Raw genomic sequence first — 21,847 nt, 5'->3', positions numbered from 1 at the left:
GAAAAAATTGAAAATTTAATCATTTAATATTAAATATGAATGGTACACATTTATTTTGACTGCACAGTTTCAACAAAGAAGAGTTTACTGACAAAAAAGTTATAAAATCAGCTTTAGAGAACCAAGCCAGGAAGCTGCTGTTGTGAAATTTATTCCATACCATTCTGGCTCATGAGCAAGAATTAAACCATCCTTACTCTGGTTACCAAATTTCCAATTAAATTCCTGAAGTTAATTAGACTGACGACTTCTACTTCCTCAATGTGCACTGTACCTTTGCATCAGCTCATAGTGTTGCTACGACACTAATCTATGTTTTTGTTACTCTTAGACTTAATGTGCTGAATTTCACCAAGAATTGGTTAAGTATCAATTTCAGGGAGTTTCATGGAGAGTTTCTCTCTGTGAGCTTTAGGGAGTTACTTCACACAATTCTCTGCTGCTTGCTATCATAATGTAAGCACCACGTCTCTATTGTGTGTGTCTCTCTCTAGTCTCATCAGCAGTAGCACTCATCACTGCCTGGATCTTCAGGGATTCCCACTGCCAATGCCATATTTAATACCCAAGAGCAAGTCAAATGCTGCTAACATTGAATGACCCTTCATTGTACCTGCAATAGGAGAGAAACAAACAAACAAACAAACAAACAACAGCTTTTGAGGTGGCCTGGATGATATTTCGTTGCAAATAGCACCTCGTATTTGTAAGTGTATTTCTACTTTACATTGCCATCTGTCCTTGTGACAGCAAGTATAAGAATCAAGCAACACAGGCTTTCTGTTCTTTGCACCCTATCATATTAGAATCGTGTCTGAAGGCTTGCCTTTCCTTCTGTCACACCCACTGCAGCATATCATGTTGTCATTGTTTAATATAGGAACATCACATGTTGGAAAGCCTCCAGACAGTTGAAAACATTAACCTTTATAAACAACAGCAAGAGGCAAGATAGGGCAAATGAAACAAAAAGCTGCATTTTCTTCTTGGGCTAATAAAGGGTTTTCCTTGCCTATTGAGCAACAACAAACTACAGTCTGTGAATTATCACCTCACCTAATTCAGATCAATTGGAAATGGGTTTCCAATTAGACTCTGAATGGCCCAGTACACCTGATACTGCACTACTTTATCATATTAAAGGTGATGTACCCCCTGCTGTTCTTCATCTTCTTCCTCAGAGAATTGCTGAGCTGTGCTGGTTTTTCAACATCCATTGATTTCCCCACTCTGCTGATCAAATTGTGTAGAGCATGGATTCAGTAACATACACTGTCTAGACAACCCCCCACGTTCCCCCCCCCCCCAACCCACACCCCCAACATTGCTTTAATCAATGGAATTTCAAAAGGTGTTTGCTCCACATTGGCCCTGGTGGAAGAATGGGCTGTATCATATCTTCTTGTACATTGAGGGAATCCTTTTCTATTACTGAAGTCAGTCTGTTATGACATGGTACTCTCAATGTGTGTAGGGTCTGTAGCACTATTTACTTAGGGGAAGCCAGCTATGTTGGCAAAACCTACTGCCTGGGTCAGTGCTGCAGCCGGTCTCATCATGAGGAAATGAGACTAAGTGGTTTGGTCTGTCACAAATTGCATCAATAACAGACTTGATTCAAATTGACAGATCCCATACAGGACCCCCCAGTGGATCCTTGGAAGCTGCCAGTTGCATACAAATTTAGCATCACTGTTATCTTGAATGCTACTGAGATAGAATGACCACCCATTCTTTCAGGTCATGTGGCCTGTTCTAGTGACAACAAAGTTCTGTAATGGTGTCCTTGGACATCCATAGTCGATAGCAGCAATGTGCCTTGCTCATCTGGAGCAACATGGTATTGGCATTGGTAGATGCTGTGCTTCCTGTATTTCCTCTGCAAATTGAGGGGACCTTCTGCTGCAATTTCTTCACGTGGAAACTAATTGGCAACCGCTGCTGGTCCTGTTTACTGAAGTATATCTTCCCTCTCAATTTCTCCATGCCTTTGTCGTCCAGCAACCTCATTGATAATAATCTATTTTTTATTTTCAACACGTTTTCCCACTGACTGGCTATTGCCCACACCGACTGACGCTGGAAGATCACACCCAATATTACAACAAACTGAACGGCGTCCTACCTTCCACCCTAACCTAACCTCAAACAAAACTCTGCTGTTCATGCCTTAACTTGCATGATTCCTTTAACAAATGGTGATAGGTTATAGTAGTGGCCCTAAACTGACTCCCAGTTAAGTAATGCATTGATTTTAGGGCGCTTCAGAGACACAAGTTAGCTAGGAAGGACCTAAAGAGAGAGCTAAGAGCCAGGAGGAGACATGATCCTATCTGCCAAAGACTTCAAGAAAACCCTAAACACTTTCTATCGGGATGTCAGGAATAAAAGAATGACTCGAGTAAGATTAGGGCTGGGAGAAAGTGAGGACTGCAGATGCTGGAGATCAGAGCTGAAAAATGTATTGCTGGAAAAGCGCAGCAGGTCAGGCAGCATCCAAGAAACAGGAGAATTGACGTTTCGGGCATAAGCCCTTCTTCAGGAATGAGGACGGTGTGCCAAGCAGGCTAAGATAAAAGGTAGGGAGGAGGGACTTGGGGGAGGGGTGTTGGGAATGAGATAGGTGGAAGGAGGTTAAGGTGAGGGTGATCTTCAGGGCAGAGGAGATGACCCGTGGGTTTCCTCTGGGTGCTCCGGTTTCCTCCCACTGTCCAAAGATGTGCAAGTCAGGTGAATTGGCTATGCTAAAGTGCCCGTAGTGTTAGGTAAAGGGGTAAATGCACGGGAATGGGTGGGTTACGCTTCGGCGGGTCGGTGTGGACTTGTTGTGCCGAAGGGCCTGTTTCCACACTGTATGTAATCTAATCTAATCATCCCTTGCAGTTGGAGGGTTCCTCGGCAGAAGATGAGGCGCTCTTCCTCCAGGCGTCGTGTTGCCATGGTCTGGCGATGGAGGAGGCCAAGGACCTGCATGTCATTTCTCCTGCTCCTTGGACACTGCCTGGACCTGCTGTGCTTTTCCAGCAACACATTTTTCAGCTAAGATTAGGGCTGGTCATGTACAGTAGTGGGAAGTTGTGCCTGGAGTCCAAGGAGGTAGGAAGTGCTAAATGAATATTTTTCGTCAGTATTCACACAGGAAAAAGATAATGTTGTCAAGGAGAATTAAAAAAAAACTACCAACCAGATTTCAGTCTGGGGTCTGACTTGTTCGCAACTCTCAAACTCCGATCATAACAAACTGAACTGAATTCTCAAGCCCTGCCCGCTTCTAACATGTTTTTCTTTTCATTGGCCTTCACTATCAACTACGGTAGGTAAACAGACTGCGATCACATGTTTCAGTGAATCTATCAATGAATTCAAAAGAGGAAGTAAAAGATTATAACAAGACTGAAACTTCCAAGTGAAAAGAGCCATTTGTTGATGTCTGGGAACCATGTTTTAAACACGTCGGACACAATTACTTGCAGCACCCGCGCGGGGAATTCTGGCTGGGAAGACGGGTTCATAGGTCCTTTGATTATCAGTAATGTTAGCATCATAAGATTGCAAATGGTTGTATGACTATAAATGCTTGCTGTTGCTTTTTTGCAGCCACTGCTGCTTTGTTGTTTATCTGCAAAGCTGCAACTGTCCAAGCAGCGCGCGCGCGCACACACTCATATACACACACAGGCGTCCCGCGCATGCTCGCTGGCTCGGGCTATGAATGTATCAGGTTTGTATCTATCTTCATGAATGTATCTTGCAAAAACTGAATGACCGAAATAAGATTTGAAATGCATTTTATTCTCTTTTTCATTGCCGAATTGGTTACACTCGCGGTCGGGTTTCCATAGTTGCAAATTACATCCGTAAACTGAACCAGAAGCTTTTAAACAGGAAGACAGACATTTCTCTTCCTGCCTTGGTCTAAATACATCTGAGCTCTGGAAGCATGGATTGTGGAAGTGCGTTGTGCGATCGACTGCTTAAATGTGTTATGTGAGGATTAGTTAAAATTCAGAACATTATAGATCAAAATTAGCAGTGGCTCTTTTTGGTTTGAACTACACGATTGACATGTGGGTAGGTTCATGGATGTTTTGCTGATAGGTGAAAAAACAAAAAGTACAGGGATCAGTTGAAACAAAAAAGGTGATTTTTTTTAAAAAATGGTCAAAAGATTAATCACTATTGAAAAAAATTCACATTTTGGATGGGATCATCCTGTGCAAATAGGAAAGGACTGTACCATTATAGTATTAAGCTTTGCAGAAATTTGAGTTATCTGATCAAATCTGGGACTTTGTAATTGGCCTCAGTATCGCTGAGCTAGAGAGGGATGGTCAGCAATGGCTTTCACTTCTGGTTATCACTGAGTGACACTTGCTGGAAAGTATAGGTGTATACTGCAGATAGGACCATTATTGAGCTCGGTTGTAACATCTTCTCGTCAAATCAGTTGCTGACAGTACCTTGGAAAGGCTGGTGTGAGAGAAGCTGTTGCCTTCAGTCCCTGTGACAAAAGCTTCTTCTATCTACTGATTAGAAAATGTATGTTAAGGATATGCAATAAAGTTGGCCAAACCAGGAATATCCACACCCATAAATGAATTAAAAATAAGTACTGTACGAACTTTTGACATAGAACCAATTAGTTTAGTTCACTTCTGGAATCCTAAGATCTGTTAATCAGGTTGAAATTCTTCCAATTTGGTTTCAGACACTAATCTTCCTTTCCTTGCTTTTTTCCAGTACTTGGATGGGAGATAATTAACCAGATTATTATACATGAATTCCTGTTTCTTAATCTGATTTTACAAAATTTTTCCAATCCTACACCTGTAGCTCCAAAATTAGCCAAAATAACGGCCCATTCATTTGTTTCATCTTTTTTAGTCTTCCCAGAAAGTCTTAGTATTTGAGAACAACCAAATTATTTAAATTCTTAGTCTGAATTGTGAAGATAGAGTACATTGAAAGTTTGTGAAAAGATTTGTAGCTCGGGTGCTCGTTGTTGTAGTTCTGTTCGCCAAGCTGGGAATTTGTGTTGCAGACGTTTCGTCCCCTGTCTAGGTGACATCCTCAGTGCTTGGGAGCCTCCTGTGAAGCGCTTCTGTGATCTTTCCTCCGGCATTTGTAGTGGTTTGAATCTGCCGCTTCCGGTTGTCAGTTCCAGCTGTCCGTTGCAGTGGCCGGTATATTGGGTCCAGGTCGATGTGCTTATTGATTGAATCTGTGGATGAGTGCCATGCCTCTAGGAATTCCCTGGCTGTTCTCTGTTTGGCTTGTCCTATAATAGTAGTGTTGTCCCAGTCGAATTCATGTTGCTTGTCATCTGCGTGTGTGGCTACTAAGGATAGCTGGTCGTATCGATTCGTGGCTAGTTGGTGTTCATGGATGCGGATCGTTAGCTGTCTTCCTGTTTGTCCTATGTAGCGTTTTGTGCAGTCCTTGCATGGACATACAAAACAGACAACAGGACGTTGAACCTATCAACAAAGACGGCATATTCAAACTACTGGACCTGTGCCTCACAACACACTTCACATTCAACAACCAAATATATGAACAAATCAACGGCACACCCATGGGCTCACCCATCTCTGGGCTCATAGCAGAAGCGGTAATGCAAAGATTAGAACAAACAGTCTTATCACAAATTCAACCCAAACTCTGGGTCAGATATGTTGACGACACCTTTGTAATAATTAAAAACACAGAAATAGAGAACACACACCAGATCATCAACGCCACACTCACAGGAATCCGATTCACTAGAGAGGAAGAAAAGGACAACCAACTCCCATTCCTAGACGTGATGGTACAGAGAACACCGAACGGAGAATTCACCACTAAGGTACACAGGAAAGCCACACACACAGACCAAGTCCTGAATACGAAAGCAACCACCCCAACACACACAAACGAAGTTGCATTAAGACACTATTCAAAAGGGCCACAACACACTGCAGTACACCAGAACTGCAAAAGAGGAAGAGGAACACCTATACAATGTATTCGCCAAAAACGGATACCAGTGCAATTTCATCAACAGATGCCTAAGGGAAAGACAACGGAACGAGGACATGCCACAACCCAAAGGACTAGCCACACTACCATACATCAAGAGCATTTCCGAACTGACAGCCAGACTACTGCGACCACTAGGACTCATAACAGCACACAAACCAACAGCCACCACAGGTCCAGTAGTTTGAGAATGCCGTCTTTGTTGATAGGTTCAACGTCCTGTTGTCTGTTCTGTATGTCCATGCAAGGACTGCACAAAACACTGCATAGGACAAACAGTAAGACAGCTAATGATCCACATCCATGAACACCAACTAGCCACGAAACGACACGACCAGCTATCCTTAGTAGCCACACACGCAGATGACAAGCAACATGAATTCGACTGGGACAACACTACTATTATAGGACAAGCCAAACAGAACAGCCAGGGAATTCCTGGAGGCATGGCACTCATCCACATATTCAATCAATAAGCACATCGACCTGGACCCAATATACCGACCACTGCAACGGACAGCTGGAACTGACAACTGGAAGCGGCAGATTCAAACCATTACAAATGCTGGAGGAAAGATCACCGAAGCGCTTCACAGGAGGCTCCCAAGCACTGAAGATATCACCTAGACAGGGAACGAAACGTCTGCAACACAAATTCCCAGCTCAGCGAACAGAACCACAACATATGAGTATATTCTTCTAACTGTTGGGCCTCATATTGCTCATTTCGTCCATACACCCTTGAGCCAATGATTTGATTGTTGTACTTTGAGTACTCAGCAATGGTAGAATGCAGCTTTAAAGGAGACCTTTTAGCCCAACCATGTTGTGTCGGCTATTTGAAAGGCTTTGATCCATTCTGCTGTTCATTCACCATAATATTGCAGCTTTACATTGTTTAGATATTTATCCAGTTTTAAAATTAAGTATTGTTTCTATGAACCTTGCAGGCACTCATTCTAGATCATAATGAATTATTGTAATGAAAAGAAAATCTGATTCCACCCCCCACCACCAATTATTTTGCTGATTACCTTAAGCTGTGTTTTCTTATTGGCCTGAACTGCCTTTTTTCAAGAGTTCTTGGTGTCTCTATTCCTGCAGCTTCTTTAGGATTGTAACGTTTAGATTACTTCATTCATCCTTCCAAATGCATCATTCATTGTCACAAAAATATACAATCATTTATTTTGGAGGCCTCTACTTCAAGCTTGTTAGAGAAAATAATTTCTTTGTCTGGGAATCCTTCTTTCTTTCCCTGACCAATGTACGTTTTCTTATACTTTCACAATTTACTTCTTCGCCGACTACAATCTGAAGCATTTGATCCAGAACTCTCTTTTGCACTCTGATGCATCACATTATCTTTCTTGCAACCTTGGATTCCGAAATTTTGACTGGAAACAATTTCAGAGGTACATTTGCATTTATTTTAGATTTACTTGTCTGAGTAGATCTTTTTATTCTATAGCAGTATTCTAAGCACATAAAGCACTGGTGAATAGAGAAGTAGAATTCCTACAGTGTGGAAGCAGGCCATTTGACCTATCAAGCCCACACTGATCCTCAGAAGAGCACCCATCCAAGCCCAACCCCTTACTCTGTCCCTGTAACTCTGCATTTCTAATGGTTAAGCCACATGGTCTGCACATCCCTTGACACTGCGGGTTATTTAGTATGGCCAGTCCACTTAACCTGCGCAACTTTGGAATGTGGGAGGAAACCCACACATAATTGCCCAAGTGTGGACTTAAACTCAGGTCTCTGGCACTGAGACAGCAGTACTAACCACTGAGCCACAATACCACCTTAAATAAATTGATTTAGTTTTACTTCTTGTCTGTCAGTTGGAGAAGTAAATTTGTGCAGTTAAGTGTAAATTACATGTATTACATATTTCTGGTGTGCATTGCAGTTTAATAAATAAGTATGCTTGTATTTAATTTTTGTCTTCTGTACTGAGCAAGATTGGTTCAGTAATTAGATTAAATTTTCAATGATCCCTTGGATCATTCGCTGTGCCCTTGGATTTAGAAGGCACTATATTTCTACGGAGTCTCCTCCTTGTCCATTAATTGTCATGAAGACAGATTAAAATGTAGTTGTTTAATGTCTCTGCTATTTCTTACTATAATTTTTCTTTTCTATGCCTGTAAGGGACTTGTTGAATTTTTCCAATCTCTTTCTTTCACACATCCATATATCAGCTTTTGCAATCTTTCTTGCTACTTAATTTTTCATCAATTCCTTAGTCATTCTCTAGTAAAGCCTAATATCCTTTCCATCATCAGGCTTATTGCTTTTTGCGTTAACATTAAAATGTGTTTTCCTTAAATCTCATTCACTAGAAGCTCCCCAGTCCGGACATCTGAAGTCTGAAAACACAAAGATCTACAGACTCACCAATTATTTAAATGATGCAAGCAGTTTGAGCCTAAGACTGGCAGCCCACCCAGCAGCACCAATAGCTACCAAACAAACAGCAAACACATATGTCTATTCTTGGCATTACAGTAGAGATTGACTTTCACAGTGGCAGCATGCCTCTCAATGACTGATCAGTAGGCTGAGCTTTAGTGCTGCTAACACAACAAACCTGATGCCCACATGATAAAGCTACTGCAGCAGAAACACTGGTGTATTCTGTCTGCCCAGAGCACAATGTTAAAGATGTAATTAACCTGCAAACAAGTCAAAGAATGTCAAATTTTCAACAAGATAAAACGTGCCTGAGTGACACTACGTATACCTATGAGTGGCCACCAAGGCCAGAAGGTTGTCAAGGATAATGAAGCAATGCAATTTGATAGAACAGTTTTCCAATTTCATACTTACTAAATACTTAAAAATCACACTACCAGCTTATAGTCCAACAAGTTTAATTGGAAGCACTCCAAATCATAAATACTTATAGTAATTGTTAAAGGAGCTTGTGTGCACTGTGCATCGTATTCTTTGAACTCCAAATTTATGTATTTCTACACTGACTTCTGGTTCACACATTTGAGGTTCAGTATTCTAACAAAGGAACATGGAATCAAAGGATTAGGAACATAAAACCAGGAGTATGCCATTCAGGCTCTTGAGCCTGTTCTGCTATTCAGTGGGATCATGCCTGTTCTGTGATTTAACTCCATATACCTGCCTCTAGCTTATATACCTTAAATCAGTCTATAATCAGAAAAAACCCAAAATCCAGAAGTGACTTTGACTGCAAACATTCCTGACTCGTGAAGTCTTTAACGTCCCTTACTAGCTGTAATGTCTTATTTGGATCAGTTGGACTATATTTCCTGTGAAGTTTTTATGCCTCAACAAAATGTGTATCAGTTGTAAAATATGAATTATTGCTTTAATATTAGACTTTATATTTGCTGTGCTGTACTAACCCATTTTATTGGGGCAGTAAATATTCTGAGGGAGTAGTGGTAATATTATTGTTTAAATTTTAGTGCAAATTCATTCCAGAAGTTAAAAATTACATCTGACAGATATTGCAGGATGGAATCCACAATATCTAGTATTTTTAAAAACTACATTTGTTTGTCTGATGAAATTGTTTGACTGTGTACCTGTTGAAGAGGAATTGCTTTGTTCAGTCACTTTTATGCCTGAGTTGCCAGTGGTGAATAATGGTAATTTTTAGTTTTTTGCTAAGTGAATTTAGAGTGTTCTACTGTTCCAATGATGTTTTCAATATCATTGAAGATTTTACTCTGTAGGTGAAATGACAGAATTGAGAAAGAGAACACAGAAATGTTTAGAAGAACCTACCATTCAAGAGGAGACCAAGACAGAAGGAGCAGATGCAGAGTCTGTTCCAAAGGATGAGAGTGAACAAATCTGTTCCGATGAAATCATTTCCACGGAGGAAGAAAAAGAGGAGGCACACACAGAAGAAACAACATTGAAAGACAGAATAGTCGGTGTAGGAAGCAAGGATGCAAAGAGCAAATGTGAGCATTTGAAATTTTAAAATAATTTTATTCATTTGTAGGCTGCGTGTGTCACTGACAAGACCAGCGTTCAAACCAAGTTTATTTAATGAGTGTAATAGCTAAAGGCATAGCCAAAAATGGTGGAAAGTTTAACCTTGGGGATGCTGAAGAAACCTTCGAGGAGAAAGTGAGGACTACAGATGCTGGAAATCAGAGCTGAAAGTGTGTTGCTGGAAAAGTGCAGCAGGTCAGGCAGCATCCAAGGAGCAGGAGAATCGACGTTTCGGGCATGAGTCCTTCTTCAGGTTCCTGAAGAAGCGCTCATGCCCAAAACGTCGATTCTCCTGCTCCTTGGATGCTGCCTGACCTGCTGGGCTTTTCCAGTAACACATTTTCAGATGCTGAAGAAACAACATTGATAGGATCACCAATATCTAGGTAGATTGTATGATTCATTTATTGCACTACACTAACTGCCTTGAGAAAGTAGTACTGGTTTATTAATGCTAATAAGTTGCTTGCTGGACTATTTCAGAGGCCATTGAGAGTCAACCAAATTGTTGTGGGTCTGGAAACATTTATAGGTTAGTCCGAGTAGGAATAGCACATTTCTAGAAAGGACAGTGTATTGGATCAGTTATGTCAGTAAGAATTTCATAATCATCACCACCAATACTAACTTTCTAGTTAATTTAACCTTTTTTGAAATTATTTACTTTGGAGTTATGGTGAGATTTCAAAAGTTTAGAAGCATAATCACTATTCCATGGGATTCTGTATTCTAACTTTTACATGCAACCTTTTAAAAATTTCTGCCTAAAGATTGCCATAGTTAATAGTTAACAATTGTTGTCAGTAGCAATTGCTCCAAGTAATTTATTCTCAGTTTTATTCCACTTAGACACAGGTGTAAACAATGCAGGTGTTATTGCATTGAATGAGAAATAATTGGGAAGAATAGAACTGAATTGTCATCACAAGAAACCAGTTTAAGACTTAGCACACCCAATAATCCCACTCTATCCAATCTCACTTTGTAACAGAAACTCTCAACCCCAGGCAAAATCCTGGGGAAATCTCCTTTGCACCTTCTCAATGCAATCAAATCCCTTCCAAAATGTAGGTTCTAGATCTGCACACAATACTCAAGCAGTGGCTTAACCCACATTTTATACAGCTCCAATATAATGTCTCTGCTTTTAAACTATGTACCTCAGTGAATAAAGGTAAGTATCCCAAATGCCTTTGATAGCATCACTTCTCCATAATCTTCATAGAATCATATGGTACAGAAAAAGCCATTTGGCATGTTGAGTCTATATTGACAAAACTATTAGTTAAATCTACATTAGCCCACTTTCCATAGCCTTGAATGTTGTGGTATTTCAAGAGCTCATCCAAGTACTTTTAAAAGGTTGAGGTTTTCTGACTCAACTACCCTCCTAGGCTGTGTATTCTAGATCCCACCCACTCAAGTGTTTCCTCAAATCCCTCCCTAAACCTCCTGCTCTTTCACTTTAAAATTATTCCCTCCTTCTTATTGATCCTTCAACCAAGGGGAACATTTGATTTCTATCCACCTTGTCCATCTCTCTCAGCCTTTCAACCTTCTCTACTGTAACAATAACACAATCTGACCTTATCCAGCCTTTCTTTATAGTGAAACTGCTCAATTCCAGACAACATCCCAGTGAATCTCCAGTGCACTTCTATCCTTTACTATAGCATGGTGACCAGAACAGCACACAGTACTCCAGCTGTGGACTAACCTAACCTGTACTGTTCCAACATAACCTCCCTGCTCTTGTAACTTATGCCACAACTTAAAAAAGGTAAATATTCTGTATGCTTTCTTAACTACCCTATTAACCTGACCTATCACCTTCAGGGATTTATGAGCAAGCACTCCAAGATTCATCTGTTCCTCTGAACTTCCCAGTGTCCCATCATTTATGGAGTAATCCATTGTCTTGTTATTTCTCCTAAAATGCAACACCTCACACTTATTAGTGTTAAAATCCATCTGCTATTAATCTGACCAATCCAACCGAAGACCTCCTTCCTCATTGTCAACTACCTGGCCAATGTTTGTGTCATCTGCTCACTTAGACACCTATCTCCAGTCATGCAAGCCACCTTCTCCCACCATCCTCTTTCTCACACTGAATACAATATGCCTTTTCCTTCTTTACCAGTCTCCCATTGGAACTGTGTCAAAGGCTTTGCTGAAATCCATATAAAGTACATCAACTGCATTAACCTCATCTACACACCTGGTAACCTTCTCAAAAAAAAATTCAATCAAATCTATTTGGCATGTTCTTCCTCTGACAAAGCTATGCCTGTTCAAGTGGAAATTAATTCTTCAGCATTTTCTCTCAGTTTTCCCTTCCACCAATCAGAGTATCTGGTCCATAATTCCCCAGGTGTTCCATCTGGTTTTGTTTCTTTGTTTAGACATTTTTATAATGATTGTTAGAACTAAGTGGCTTGCTGTTTAAGGGTGCAATTGACAGTCAACCACGTTAATTTGGGTCTGTAGTCACATGTAGGCCAGACCAAGTAAACAAAGCAGATTTACTTCCCTGAAGGACTGAAGTGAACCAGTTGGGTTTTTCCAACAATTGGCAATGATTTCATTGTCGTTATTAGAATCTTAATTCCAGATATTCATTGAATTTAAATTCTGCCATAGGGACTTAAACATTGATTAGTGGTCCAGTGACAGTATGTCTAGGTCATTGCCTCCCCTTTGATATACTTATAGAATATCTTGGTTTTCTCCCTAATCTTACCTGCCTGGATTTCTTTAATATCCCTCTTTTCTCTCCTAATTGCTTTCTTCAGTTCACCTCTGCACTTTGTTTACTCCATTAAGGCCTCAGTTGATTTGCTCAAAAGCCTTTCTGTTCTGTCTTATCCAGTCCTGAATATTTCAAGACATGTAGGGTTCTCTGGGTTTGTTGCTGCTTCATTTCACCCCAGAGGGAATATGTTGGACCTATTGGGCTTTTTAAAAAAAATAATTTGTACCTTGAGACGTTTTATTATCCCAAAAGTGCTCTAAAGTACAAGATGATGTTCTTTTACTGTTGGATGTGATTGCCTCCACTGTTCTCCACTTATTTCATCTCATGCAATTATCTTCTCTGGAGATTCAGTCATAGATATTCTTTCCTACGCTACATCACCCTGACACAGTATATCCTACATACATCCCCAGACTCTGATCAATGTGGTTGACTCTTAACTGTCTTCTGATATGATCTAGCAAAGTCACTTGGTTGTATTCAAGAAGCCAGTTCACTCTTACCTTCTCAATGACAGTTGGAGTTGTGAAATAAATAGCCATACAACCCTCCAAGATGTTTGTGTTCCTCTCGTTTTTTTTTTAGCATGCCCAACTTTAATCCCTGCAGCATTTCTGGCCTTGCTTTCAGACATTACACTAAAACTTAGCTTCCTTATCACTTTCCGTTAAGACCCTCCTTAAAAACCTAACCTTTGGACCAAGCTTGTAATTTCCTACTGTTGTAAGTGTTTATTATCCCAAAGGTCTAAGGACATGCTGTTGTTACTTTTACTGTTGAATGTGATTGCCTGTGTAATTTCTCAGTCCAGAGTGTGGTGCTGGAAAAGCACAGCAGGTCAGGCAGCATCTGAGGAGCAGGAGAATCGACGAACCAGGAAGGGCTCATGCCTGAAATATCAATTCTCCTGCTCCTCGGATGCTGCCTGACCTGCTGTACTTTTCCAGCACCACACTCTCGACTCTGACCTGCAGTCCTCGCTTTCTCCCTGTATAATTTCTCAAACTGACCGGTCTCAAACAAGAGTCACTTGAGTGCATGTGATTTCCAAAATTTCTCAAAAGATACAATTCCAAGCAACATTAGTTTCGATTATTTTTCCAAAACAAATTGAAATAAATGTGGTACCACTTCCAGCACCATGTTATCTAACTGCTCACTTAGGTTCAGCTGAAAACCTTGTCTCAGAAAATTGACACAGCTCTGACCAAAGATAGGAGTAGTATACTTTAATGTAATGTTTCATTCTTCCTACATCCCTCTGTTGTGTTATCAGTATTCATAGTGTTCCCAATTTTCATAAAGGTATGTTTGTCACAGAATTTAAATTTTCCCAAAAGAGGTTGCAAATATCTCATATTAAAAGTATTGCTGAATTGATTTTTGTCATTTTGTAAGTTTGGGATACATATAAAATGACTGGAAACTGAAGTGCATTATCAGTTTCACAGTGGCCATATACCTTTTTTCCATGTGAACCAGCTCTGTTTGATTATTTAAATCTCTCCCTGCTGCATGACAACTTTGAGTTTCTGTGGTTTTAAATTTGAACAATTTAAAATTGACATTGTTTCTGAAAAACAATTTATGTTTGATGTTTAGAATAATTCTGGGAATCCAGCTTTTGATATAAGAAAAAGACAAAATCAATGCATGTTGGAAGAACAATTATCCCTAACTGCATATCGGGGCTGTCCAAACTTAGTTGAGATTTTATTTGAACAATTATTTATAATTTAAAATTATAATTACACTTAATTGTCCTTCTACGCACAAGTCATTGATGGAACAGAATTGTACAAAGACAGGCTATGGTTTTATAAATAAGCAGTCAAGTAGGACTAGACAATAACTTTAATTTATAACTTAAGGTTAAATAAAATTAACTCAGAAACAATGAGTGAATCTGTTGTTCTGAGCTAAATTGCACCTATTTTGGCCTTGACCTTAAGGGGGAAATGAGACATTAATTGTAAAAGTTAACCATATTAATTTATACTGTTGTTTTAAACAATTCCAAGTAGTTGTCTTTATATATACACACAAATTATTGTGTTTCAGTCTGTATTTAATAACTTAAAAGACTGCGTCTGAAGTTTCTTTGTTTTCTATTTGTTTGCAAGTTTTTTTAATGTCTTGCAGCTGCAGTTCATCAATGGGTAAAGATTTTCTTTGGCAGCTGGGCAGCAATTGCAAGTGGAATGTTATATGCTGTGTACCTTTCCACCTTTCATGAAAGAAAATTCTGGTTTTCCAGCAGACAGGTGAGTTTCGGGTTTAAATTAAACAAACTATTGGGCATCTGAAATAAAAACAAAATAGTATTGGAAATACTCAATCTCTTTGAGTTTGAGATTTATCTCAATTTACTGTTGATCATAATGTCAATAGTATTTTACCCTCATGTCAGCTCTTCTCCCCCTCAAAACATTCCTGATGAATGGCTTATGTCCGAAACGTCAATTATTTACTCCTTGGATGCTGCCTGACCTGCTGTGCTTTTCTAGCACCACACTTTTTGACTGTGAACATAGGAGGTATAGTTAGTAAAATTGCAGCTGACACCAAAATTGGAGGTGTATTGAACAGTGAAGAAGGTTACATCAGAGTACAATGGAATCTTGATTAGATGGGCCAGTGGGCTGTGGTGTGGCAGTTGGAATTTAATTTAGCTAAATGTGATGTGCTGCATTTTGGAAAGGTACATCTGGGCAGAACTTGTACATTTGATTAGTGAGGTTCTGGAGAGTATTGCTGAACAAATGGACCTTGGAGTGCAGGCTCATAGTTCCTTTAAAGTAGAGTTGCAGGTAGATAGGATAGTGAAGGCAGCATTTGGTATGCCTGCCTTTATTGGTCAGTGCATTGAGTATAGGAATTGCGAAGTTATGTTGCAGCTGTACAAGACATTGGTTAGGCTGTTTTTGGAGTACGGTGTGCAAGAGAGGATGGAGAGGCTGGAGAAAGGATGTTGTGAAATTTAAAGGGTTCAGAAAACATTTACAAGGATGTTGCCAGGTTTGGAGAACTTGAGCTATAGGTAGAGGCTGAATAGGCTGAGGCTATTTTCACTGGAGCTGAGGGTGAAGAGTGCATGGAATGAGCTGCCAGAGGAAGTGATGGAGGCGGTACAATTACAACACTTAAAAGGCATCTGGATAGGCTTATGAGTAAGAAGGGTTTAGAGGGATAAATGCTGGCAAATGGGACTGGATTTATCTAGGATATCTGGTCAGTGTGGACAAATTGTGCCATCCTGTTTTTTTCCCCCCCCCAGTCGAAGCAAAGCGCTTCAGAGAGACAGTATAGTTTTACCTCCTTCACCTTTATTCTGGGCCCTGAAGGGAAGGAGAAAGATCACCCAGGTGCACAGGGACATGAGTTCTTGGTCTTCTCTCTTGAACAGCAGTTTCTTAATGAATTATATAGTCATTTTACAGGGAGGAGCATCCAGATAAGGCAACATACATATCGATTGGGCGACCGTTACAATCAGCGAGTGTCAAAATAGTAGAGATTAAGCCACCTGGTGTTATATAATGAATGTTCTTAACCTTAACTGGCTTCACATAATGAATACTTCGCACCTTGTTAAACTGACCTTACATACTGAATGCTTTCAATATTGTTAAATGACTCTACATAATGAATGCTTTTCCACCTTGTTAACCCATTACCCTAGCCTCCAGCATCCCATTGTTAAATGGAAGTTCTCATCTGATGAGTCATGCTCAACTGAACCTATTGTTTCACAAAATTCAAAACTTAACACTTTCCCTACCTGCTCATACTGAATACACATTCTGAAGTGGACTGAAGGGTCACTTTCCATGCAGTACATCTCTATGACTCTTATGACAACCCTCCATTATCTGCAAGTGGTAACTCTCACTAACAAGCACATTTAAATAAAGGCAATTGTCAAAGTCTATCACTGATCCTTGAATCAGATGATTGCAAGACCACTTTAAAAACAACAGGCTGCTGGTCTAGATTGTTAATTTCACAAAATCACAGAAATGTTACAATGCAGACTGGGACCATTCAGCCTAGTAATCTGCACCAGCTGTGTGAATGAGCATTATGACTGTGTGCCATCCTCTCATCCTTTTCCCATAACCCTGCTCATTGTATTTATGGATGCCTTGATTGGTCCTGTCACTTTCAAGCAGTGTATTCCAAAACTACTAGCTGTGGTAGAAAAATGTTTTCTCATAGTGCACTTGCTTCTTTTGCAAAGTCCTTCAATGTATGCCCTGTCAATCTCCGCCTTCTATGAGTAAGCACAGTTTCTACCTTGGTACTCAATAATGAAGAGGCAATAGTCTAATGGTATTATTGTTAGACTGTTAATCCAGGTACCCAGGTAATGTTCTTGGGACCTGGGTTCGAATCCTGCCACAGCAGACGCTATAATTTGAGTCCAATAAAAATGGAATTAAGAGTCTAATGATGACCATGAATTAGTTGTCAGGAAAACCCATCTGGTTCACTAATGTCGTTTAGGGAAGGAAATTGCCATTCTTGCCTATGTGTGACTCTAGACCCACAGCAATATTGTTGATGCTTAACTGGGCAAGATGGGCAATAAATGCTGGCCTAGCCAGGGAATGCCTTATTCGCATGGATGAATTAAAAACATTTTTCATGACTTTTTCATGATTTTGTTAACTTCTATCACACCTCCTCTTTGCCTTTTCCTCCTCAAGGAAACCATCTCACTTTCCAATCTACCTTCATAACTAAAATTTCTCATCCTTGGAACCATGCTTGTAAGCCTTTGTTGCACTCTCCAAAGCATAATATCCTTCCTGAAGAGTGTGACCTAAAACTGTATGTAATACTCCTGTTGAAGTCAAGTGTGTGTCCAAATGAGAAGCAGAAGTAGGCCATTCAGCCCTTCAACTTTGCATCAATGTTCAACAAGATGATGTCTCAATTTTATCTGCCATCTATCAATTGGTACCACTCCACTAACTTGTCAATGTCCTTTAGAAGTTTACACTATCCTCCCTATGATTTGCAGTGCTTCCAAATTTTCTATCTTGGAAGTTGTCCTGCATACACAAAGGCCTAGATTATTAATATGTGAGGAAAAGCAAGGACTGATTCCTGGGGAACCTTACATCTAAATCACCTCCTGCCCCCCAAAAAAACCATTAACAGTTCTTTGTTTCCTATCACTTAACAGTTTTTTTAAAAAAAAAATCACACTTCTTCTGACCCTTTTTTATTTGTTAAAATGTAGAGGATTGAATGGCAAGATTTGTGTCTGGTCTAGACATGGTGCCAACATATGAACAGACTGTATTCCCAAATTGACATATTTTTGGCAGGCCAAGTGTGAGGTGGAAGAATCAAATTTGAATAACTGCTCTGCAAAGAAGCAAAAAAGAATCTACTCCTTGCAAAGATTTCTCCAGGCTATTGAGATTTAATTGAATAGGTGATAAATATTCTAATACAGTCCTTCCAGGCAATCATCTCAGTACTTTTGCTTGCTTTTGATATGTATCTTTCTGAAGTTGCATACTGACACTAACTATCCCACAACACACTTTGTCATGTGGATGAGCAGAAGCATATACTGCACAAGACAAATAGTGCTAATATTTGCATTCTTTACTCAGATAAGGAGCTGTTTATAAAGTAGCATTGTGAATATTTCAGCCAGTTCAGCAAGCACAGGTATTTACCAGTTTAAAAGGGTGTGCTAGTTCTGGCACATTGAGATTTACAGGCAGTTTCCATCCATCATTCACACCTTGTAATTCCCTGGTTTTGCATTTATTTATCTAATAGGCTGTGAATATTTCAAACAGTCAGATCATTAAGTATTTTTAATCATCTGGTCGCACCAATTTAAAGTATAATGGTGAGATTCTGGACACAACTGTTAACAAGATCTTCTGGCAGGCAGGGCACGTTGAGAGTGCAGTTAATAAAACCAGGATCGGTATCAAAATGTCATAGGGTGTATAAATGCAATATCTAAACCTGGAGAAAATGCTGGTTTACATAAGAACTAAGAGCAGGATAGTATTCAGCCCCTCGATCCTGCTCTGTCATCTAATATAATCATGGCCGATCTTGTCTTAGTCTCTTGCCCATTCTCCATAACTCCTCAATCCACCACTAATTAAATATCTGTTTAGTTCCTCCTTAAATTTATTAGTGTCTTCTACACCAGAGATTCATGACACTTGAAGAGAGATAATTCCTCACTTCTGTCTAAAATTTGCCACTTTTTAGCGTAAAACTATGAGCTCCTGATCTAGATTGTTCTACAAGAGGCAACAGCTGCTCTGTGTCTGCCTTGTCCACTTGCCCTCCTTTTTGCCTGCTGTACCTGCATTTTAACTTGCTGTGACTCATACACCCAGATCCCTCTGCACTTTAAAGTTTTTCTCCATTTAGATAACACTGTAAGCTGCATTTTTAATCTTCTGACCATGGCTAACTTTTCTGAATTTCCCATTACCAATTCTTTAATAATGGATTCCAATATTTCCCACAGATGTTAAACAGACTAGTCTAACGTTTCTTAGTTTCTGCTTCCCTTTTTGATTTAAGAGCATTAAATTTACTGGAATCTTTCCAGAATCCAAGGAATTTTGGAGTATTCAAACCAATCTACTATCTCTGCTGACATTTCCTTTAACACCTTCAGATGTAGGCTATTAGGCCTTCAGGACTTATCTGCCTTTAATCCAAATAGTTCGCTCAGTTCATTTTCACTACTGGTGCCAGTTGTTTAAAGTTCCTCTTTTTCAATAATCTCTGCATTACCTGTTACTATTTGCATTGTTTCATTGTCCTCGCTGTGAAAACCAAGGCAAGATATTGATTTAGTGTTTCTGTCATTTTTGTGTTCTTCAGTATTAACTCCCTAATCACATCCGCTAAGGAACCAACATTCTTTCTAGCTAATCGCTTCCTTTTTTTCATATTATAGAAGCTATTGCTATCCATTTATATACTGAACCTTTGACCTTTTTACTACTTTTTAGTAACACCTTGTTAGCATTTAAAAGTTTCCTAATCCTTTTGCTTGCCACTGACCTTTGCAATATAATATGCCTTAGCTTTTGCTCTTAGGTTATATTTAACTTGTTTGCTTAGCTATGGATGTTTTTCCCACCCATTTATAATTTTTCCTCCTCTCTGGAATTTATTTTAGTTGGGAGGAATTGAATGTCTCATCAAATGTCTGTCACTGTTCATCAACTGTTCTACTTTTCTGTCCACGAGGTCCATTATCTGTACTCGTGCCTCTGTAATTACCTTTGTTTAACACCAGAGCACGTGTACAGGGCTCATATTTCTTGTCCTCAAATTGAATTTGAAATTCTGGCATGCCAAAGTCACTCTTTGCTGGAGGATCCTTTTACTATGAACTTTTTCATTAAATAACTCCATCTCATCACTTAATGTCCAGTTCATAACCTCCAGGACAATTCAAAATGCTTCACAGCTAATTAAGTATTGTTAAAGTCATAACTGTAATAGCTACTGCCTTTAAGAAAAGAACTAATGCATAATGGAGAGCTTGAAGAGAGGAAAGTGCAGTGCTCATCACTTGATATTAATGTGACTTATTTATTGTGTGCAGTGGCTGGTAAACCCCTACTGTGAGCAGTTAAGATTAACATTTCAGTAAATTTTTGAAAGCTAAATTCTACATTTTAATTGAGATTTTCTGTCCGTTGGTTTGTATCAATTTTAGCAGTGAGAAGTGGACATCAAATATTTGTCCAGCAAAGTACAGAATCATATCTGCAATTTAAAATAAAGTTGATTTTTTAAAACAAGTACTGTGATTGATAAAGCATTGTTAAAAAATTTTCCAACCGACCCCTTTTTCCCCTCTCTCAAGAGCCTTTTCTTAAATGAATGGCAGGTTGTTGAAATGTTTTGATATAAATCTTGTATATTAGTTTTCTTTATAATTGCATAGCTCTGAAATTGACAATGAAACAGTGATGGAAAGAATCTTCAGTGATCCAAGTGTTATGCTTATGGTTTGGATCATCATCCAGAATGTATAATGGCTAATCTAGAGTCTGTGCCGATGGTATTTATGGTTCCCTCAATGTCCAAGGTTTTGTGACAATGTCCTTGGTTGGGTCTTGGGTTGGGAATTTAACTTGGAGCCTTGTGCTCAAATGCAGGGATACTACACATTGCACTACAAGATGTCCAGAGGCTATATTACTGCACTTTAAAATGATAGGCTTTGGAGAGTCTGGCAACTTGCTAGCATGTTTGTCAAAACTTTACTACACCTTAAGCCTAAAATTGTTGCTGTGTGTAAGTATATGCCATTATGCCTGGTGTTGACTTGTTTTGAGAAGAAGTGCTTGGTTGCGAACGGTGTGAAAAAATTCCCTTTTCTATCATGACAGAAAATATTTACAACTTTAGATAATACGTTCAATGTTCAGGTGCATGAACTGCAAGCTATTTGGAGATCTATTGTAGTCCGAATCAAAAGAGTTTTAAACTAACACATTTATTTTCAAGGTGTAGAGATAGTTAAAAGCAATGAGGAATTTACAAGAGCAAGGGGATGTGATAGATGGCAGTTATAGGAAGGGGGAAAAGTTGCAGATACAGTCACATAGATGGGTTAACTCCAGGAAAGGTAAAAGAGTAGGCAGTTAGTGCAGGAGTCTTCGGTGGCTGTCCCCATTTCAAACAGGTATGCTGTTTTGGAAAATGTAGGGGTGATGGATTCTTATGGGAACTTAGCACGAACAGCCAAGTTTCTGCTATTGAGACTGGCTCTAATGCAGCGAGGGTTATGTCGGGTTCCAAGCGATCAATTGTGTTTGGGGAGTCTCTTGTCAGAGGTACAGACGGACGTTTCTGTGGCCAGCAGCAAAAAATCAGAATGGTGTGTTGCTTTCCTGGTGCCAGGATCAAGGATGTCTCAGAGAGGGTGCAGAATGTTCTCACAGGGGAGAGGGGCCAACAAGAGGTCATTGTTCACATTGGAACAATGACATGGAAAGGGAAAAGTTTGAGATTCTGAAGGGAGATTACAGAGTTAGGCAGGAATTTAAAAAGGAGGTCCTCAAG

The 21,847-nt window shown here is 39.6% G+C and overlaps 1 protein-coding gene across 3 annotated transcripts in view; it reads left to right on the top strand.

Moving 5' to 3' along the window:
• Nucleotides 1-3,201: 3,201 nt before the first annotated feature.
• The window catches only part of LOC122548984 (probable C-mannosyltransferase DPY19L4), a 100,833-nt gene continuing 82,187 nt past the window's right edge, over nucleotides 3,202-21,847 (top strand). The window contains exons 1-3 of one of the 3 annotated variants that reach the window (XM_043688046.1): nucleotides 3,202-3,313; nucleotides 9,741-9,974; nucleotides 14,909-15,030. In XM_043688046.1, coding sequence (XP_043543981.1) covers nucleotides 3,277-3,313; nucleotides 9,741-9,974; nucleotides 14,909-15,030 — 393 coding nt within the window. In that variant the 5' untranslated portion in view covers nucleotides 3,202-3,276. Of the gene's footprint in view, nucleotides 3,314-3,507; nucleotides 3,722-9,726; nucleotides 9,975-14,908; nucleotides 15,031-21,847 lie in introns of those variants that run through there. The other 2 variants (XM_043688045.1, XM_043688044.1) reach the window with 2 other exon arrangements.

This window comes from Chiloscyllium plagiosum, chromosome 4 (assembly GCF_004010195.1).
Source record: "Chiloscyllium plagiosum isolate BGI_BamShark_2017 chromosome 4, ASM401019v2, whole genome shotgun sequence".
NCBI classification, from domain to species: domain Eukaryota; kingdom Metazoa; phylum Chordata; class Chondrichthyes; order Orectolobiformes; family Hemiscylliidae; genus Chiloscyllium; species Chiloscyllium plagiosum.
Note: the sequence above shows the minus strand (reverse complement) of the source record. Positions and strands in the feature narration are given on the sequence as shown.